Below are 6,294 nucleotides of genomic sequence, written 5' to 3'. Positions count from 1 at the left end.
AAGGTTTTTTGACCAGTCTTTGGATCTTTTATTTATGGTGCCAGTTATGTAAGTTTGTCTTTCCAGAAGTTTTTCAGTCAAAGGTATTTTAGTGTAGTAGCTGTCGGTGTATAGGTGGTAGTATGTATCCAGTAAGTTACATTTGTTCATAATATGTAATACTACTTTCTCAGAAAATGCAGAATTAGAATCATTCAGCTCAGAGTGCAAGACATAGTTTGTACGGCTGTCACAAAGTTCAAATTTCTTGATTCCAAAATCTGGCATGGCGTTTATTGGGAAGGTATTGAATGTATGAACAACGGTTCTTCATACCGACCATTGACTCTTCTAAACACATGTTCTGAGAAGGTACAAAGTATCTTTTGAAGGTGTTATTCATCGTATTGTACAATGGCCTAATTTTATACCACGGATCGTGGCCTGGCTGTCCTTTAGGTATGGAAATTAGAGAACTGACATGAAAATATGATCGGATGGATTCAGATCTATTGATGGGCATTACTTCTGAAAAAAGGACAATTTTTGGGATTTTGAGGTTGACCAGTACTGTGCATAGTTATTTCTGAAAGACAGTCCCATGTTTATAGTCAACGCGATGTACCGCATCATTTCACATTTTGATACATCAATCCATTTTCTCAATCTACTGTGTGGGGTTAGGGTACCAGAATTTCTTTTATTGGTCAACTGTAACTGAGCGTAATTGTTTGTTTCCTTTACAAGTAAATTCCAAATAGCATCTGTGAAAAATAAAAAAAATAAGTGAGAGGTAAGCTATTTCTTTGTGGTAAACTTCTTGGGTCAGTATTTCTTTGTTGAAAATTAGATTCAATGTCCATTGGAGGTTCAGGTGGATAGATATGTAACCAATTTCTAGATTGTTGTGGCTGTATCTGGTCATTGTTAGGTAGAGATAAATCATCAGACTGAGGATGAGTAGGCCTAGCCCCATGTTGTGTTTGAGATTAAACATTTGAACATGAAGGTCTTACCAGAAAAGTACTGTTGTCAAATGAGTCAGTATAAATATTAGTGTCCAAATTAGGATTGTATTCCTCTCCACTTCCAGAAGAATAGTCCTGAAGAGAAATATAACTGGGACAGTCGTCTACATCTGTTCCAATATCACCTAATACGTTAATCGCATCACTATCAATCGCGTCACTAATCTCTTCATCTAAACAGTGCCTAATCGCACTAGAACGGCTAAGTTTATTCATAATAAAACATAAACTAGTATTGCAAACGATTTACAACAGTCGAAGACAGTAAACTAAAATGTGACGAGAACAGTAACAGCAAACCAAAGCAAGAGCTGATCGTAACAGTAAAGGCGCGGGCGCGGTACAAATCAGCTGATTGTTACATCCCCACTACATTCCAAAGACCACCAAATATCGATTCCAGTAATACTGGTGGAAAGGGCATTTCTTCCTCTTTCGTACTATATAAATAACCAGCTTATCGCATATCTCGATATAGTTGTTATATGACGCTAACTAAGAATCGCACTGTGCGACTCTATCAGTACAGATGGGTCTATTTAAGTCGCACCATGCGATCTTATCAGATGGAGGGATATACAAAATGCCAAATACACATTTTAATTCCTCTGGTGTGGTTTCTTTTGCGTCTCTCTCACGACTGTACCGTTCCTTGTTACTATTAATCCAAATATTAGTTGAATGTGTAATATCTAAAATCATGGAATCTGTGAAAAACAAGCTCCAAATATCTAAAGCAGTTATAGCGCCTTTTGCTACACCAACAGTGCAACCCATCCTCATTCTCAGTAGGTTTCTGGCAGGTGTTCTACGTTCTTTACTGGGTTGCATATTCCATAATATTTTTCTATTCCTGCTAATATAAGCTTGAGACCCATCTGCTTTTGTGACAATATCACCATGTAAACGATTATGAATAGGGATATTATCAAGTTCATCAAAATCGTCTGACATATTTCCTAAAAATACACCACCTTCTTCATGCCCTTGCACATCATTGCCTTCCACTCCTGAGCAAGATGAACATGTCCTTTATCGTCGTCAGATCCAGCCACATTTGTGTCCTCTTCATCCGATTCGTTGAACAGTTGTCGAGCAAATGCACCAGTAGGCCTTCCTAGTACTTCGTTTTCTTCTATTTCGACACTACGCAGAAGCCTAGCTAACCTGTTTTCGTCACTTACATCCATTGTAACTAACAATAACAATTATAAACGTCACAGAACGTACGTAAAACTGTCTACAAATAAGAAAAAAACGAATTAAAACTTTGTTTAAACACTTTTAGCAGCAATGAATAAAATAACCACTAAGTCAAATCAATAGAACATTCATGATATTACGGAACACGGTTGGTCGTACTGTAGACCTCTGACTTGATTGCGCGCGAGAGGAATGCGGCAGCGATTGCTGGGGCGCTTCTCCGTCACCGTCTACGACCCCAACCGAAAACATCGGTTCTGTCAACATTGACAGCCCAACCCTCTGAATATACCTCTTCATATCATAATATCAATATCATAATATCACTATTACACTATTTGTAGCCTATTCAACACATTTATTTTTTTAATAAATAGTTTTATTTCTGGAGTAAACTTCATGATGAACACTTGATACTTGGTAATTGGCAATAGAAAACACAATTTCAAATTGAACTTTTATTATTATGTAAACATAAACCAGAATAAGTTGTGAAATACATGAAATATATTGATAATACATTATAATAAATATGTTGATAATATATTATAATAGTTGGTGTATAATTAAAAAAATATAATAAACAGAGTATTTTTGTTACATATTTTATAAACACTGAAGTGAGAAGTGGTAATTTACAGTACGGTATTTGCCGAATACATAATACATTGTTTAAGTTAAAAGTTACAAGTTGATATTTGAGGAAGTTGATTCTATTTGATTTCTAACATAAAAAAGGGAAAACAGCAGGAAATTTTGCTTATATATATATAATGTGCTATTTTACGACTTACAATTTAATCATCACTTGTACTTGGAAGAGGTTGAGCCAGTTCACTGTCAGATATTTCTTCCTCACTGTCATCTGACACTTCACTGTCACTGCTGTCCATTCCGCCCAACTCAATCACGAATTTGTCGATGGCATCTTCCATCAAGCCGTCCTGTTCCCAGTAGTGTTGTTCTAGCTTCAAGGTGTGGTTTGTGAAGCCTTCCCAGTCGATCTTGCTAACAGAACTTTGCGCTTCTCGTGTTGCCTCTTCCAGTTTCGTTAGTGACAGGTCTCCTCTTATGTTGTTTCCTTTCACCACTCTCTTGATTTTAGCCCAGGCCAGCTCAATTGGGTTTAATTCACACATGTAGGGTGGTAATCTGAGAACCGCATGGCCTCGCCTCTTCAACGCCACGTCGATGCGATACACCTTTTCTTTAGGTTTGTGCTTTTCTATCAGCTCGTACAACTGAAACTTTTTCATATCTGCTGAGCATTGTATGTTGTTACTCTGCAGCCAGTCTATCATTTCCTTTTTCACAGCGTACTTTGTTGGCGCCTTATTTTCTTGATGGCAATGATAGGGTACATTGTCCATTACAATAACACTTTTTTCTGGAAGGTTAGGCAGGAGTTTTTCTTCAGCCCATTTCTCAAAATTATTACCATTCATTTGTCCGTGGTAATCCCCCGTCGCTTTACCCGCCCTAAAAATTAAAGCAACCCCTTTAAGAAATCCGTCTGTAGAACCCGCGTTTATAACAATCAGTCTGTTGGATGAACTTGTGTTCGTCAACACACCAGGCACTTCATCACTACTCCAGCACTTCCCGAATGTCAAATTGTTGTCCACCCATGTCTCATCAATGTAAAATATTGGTCTTTTTTCATGTCGAAACCGTTGGATATCTCTCAAATAACGAGCACGCCAATTAACTATGTCTGGCCGCTCGATAAGAATTTTTCTTAGTTTGTTACACCGTTTCCACTTAAATCCCATTTGGTGCAGGAGTCTTCGTAGGGTCTCTTCTTTCCAAGGGAAGTCAAGTTTTTCTTTTAAAGCAATTAACAGTTTAGGAACAGTGGGCACTTTCTTCCTCACTAAATAAAAGTCACTCACAACATCTCGAACGACTCTTCTATCAAAATCATCCATATGAAATTTCTTCTCCTCCGAGTACGGCCTTTTCTTACCAGGCGTAGTTAAAGGTGTCTCTCCAGCTGCATCTCCTTCCTTTCTAATGCTAGAAATTGTCCTCACCGAAACACCAGTGTAATTCTTGACTCGCAAATTGCTCTGTTTCATTAAGTGCTGCAAATTACCAGTTCTCGCTTCTTCGTCACACTTACTTATCACTCTCCTTATCACTTCTCTTGCTTCACTATGCACAGTCTGTCCTCTTTTACGCACCGACGCCATTCTCACAACTAACTAGTAGCTACCGAGCGTGTAACAGCGCTAGCGCAGTGACTTTCCGTGGCGCCGTACACAAACATCGTGAATAGTACGTGCGGTTGCTAGGCAACGACCTATTTGGCCCAATCGCGGAGCGGAACTTCCCCCTCACCCCTGTGTCCCCTCGCACGCAAACAAGTCAGAGGTCTACAGTACAGAGAGTTTACCTCCAGGTATAACTGTTACACGCACGGGCGCACAGGGAAGCAGCCTCCAGCGCCAACGTAAATACGTCCTCACACTGACAAAAAAAGAGAAAGCGGGCAAACCGACTGGGTGGTCGATCAATAAAGAAAGAAGTGGGGATGGGTAAAACTGGTGACACTCAAGGTCACGCGCTTTTAAAGATATTTAGAAAAATAAATCAACCTGGAGCTAACCTCCAGTATGCGCCCGATGCAGGGTTAAAGACGAGCAACCGGATAGTGAACATATTAGCAATTAGTGATTCACAATAAAACAAAATTATGTCTTCAAAAAAATTCCAGTTGTGTTCGAGGTTCTGGACTGCTAAGGTCGATAAGTAATGTGGCTGGTGCTGTTATAAATCGTGCGATCGACATTTTACCTGTAGAATTACTCCTAACTGGTTATCAGTATTGTGGATTGGAATGGATGGCCATGCAATTGGTCCTGAACGCCCAATCCAGCGACCTGGAAAACGACCGTTTAGGAAATCCCATCTGTTAGGTATTGAGGTGGTGCTCCGCCTTGCTGCTAGTAGAAAGGAGCATCCTGTTGTTCATCTTCATCAGTTTGAGGAATCAAACAGTTCTGCAACATATCAAGGTAAATGATACCAGTGACAGTTCTCTCCATGAAGAAAAATGGGAATTTTAACATCCAGAATAGGAAATTGTGTAATGTTGCCAACGCCACGGAAGAGAATGATTATGTTAATCTACACACTTTACATACATCAATGGCCGATTGTTTAAAATTAAGTAATGGGAAGTTTGATGTCAACAACAAAATTCTTCGAGGCATAGTTGAGGCTGTTGATAAAACTGATGTTATAAATTTGGAATATTTATTAAATCATGCTGTAACTAAAAGTGATGATGGGAAGTTCTATGACATTAAAAACTTAGTTTTATCTAATGTTGGTTCACCTTCAAATCTTCAAGACGCTGTACATGTTCAGTATTTACATGATCACGCACTTACTCAGGATATAGCTAAAAAAGAATTTGATGTTACAAGTGATGCTTTTTTTAGGGATATATCGGGTAAGGTTGATTCTCTTCTTGGTACCTACAAGAGACTCATCTATGGATAGACCTAATCCAGGAAAGTAATAGTGACAGAAAAGTCGGTTTGCATGGTCTATAATTGACTAGAAACGTGCACATGGATCATACCCTTCTCCTCGATTTTTTAATTTTGAATTATCGGTAATACGAAAAAAATTTAGAAGCATCGCAAACCTGTTACGGCTCATCATTTTCCGAAACCATGAGGATGTTGACCAGTAGCTCTCAATATTTGGCTTGCGAATTAGGCCCATATTTGTTATTATTGCAATAAAAGCCTTCATTTCATTGATTGTAGTGTAGTCGATTCATTTACCCGACTATGAGGAGAAATCATCCCTCCAAGAGAATATATATACTGAGCAGCATAACGATTTGTCTCTGTTACAAATGAGGTCAAGATGTTTACTGTAAAGAATAAATTGAAATAAGATATAGGTAGAGAGTTTACATGAGGACGGTGTTTAGGTCCAGGAAGCTCTGAATATGTGAAGTTGTGAATATATCCAGGATCATTAACATCATCAACTTCATCCCAACTACTGCTGTCATCTTGGTTAGGTCTAGATGAAACACGACCACGACCAACAGCTCGCCTTCTTC

General features: G+C 38.7%; 1 protein-coding gene across 1 annotated transcript; it reads right to left on the bottom strand.

The window, feature by feature from the left end:
* Positions 1 to 3,007: 3,007 nt before the first annotated feature.
* LOC124370742 lies at positions 3,008 to 4,402 on the bottom strand. Its single transcript, XM_046829043.1, has one exon. The coding sequence runs from the start codon at positions 4,400 to 4,402 to the stop codon at positions 3,008 to 3,010; it is 1,395 nt and encodes a 464-aa protein (XP_046684999.1).
* Between the last annotated feature and the right edge of the window lie 1,892 nt (positions 4,403 to 6,294).

Source organism: Homalodisca vitripennis, unplaced genomic scaffold (genome assembly GCF_021130785.1).
Source record: "Homalodisca vitripennis isolate AUS2020 unplaced genomic scaffold, UT_GWSS_2.1 ScUCBcl_313;HRSCAF=2038, whole genome shotgun sequence".
NCBI classification, from domain to species: domain Eukaryota; kingdom Metazoa; phylum Arthropoda; class Insecta; order Hemiptera; family Cicadellidae; genus Homalodisca; species Homalodisca vitripennis.
Note: the sequence above shows the minus strand (reverse complement) of the source record. Positions and strands in the feature narration are given on the sequence as shown.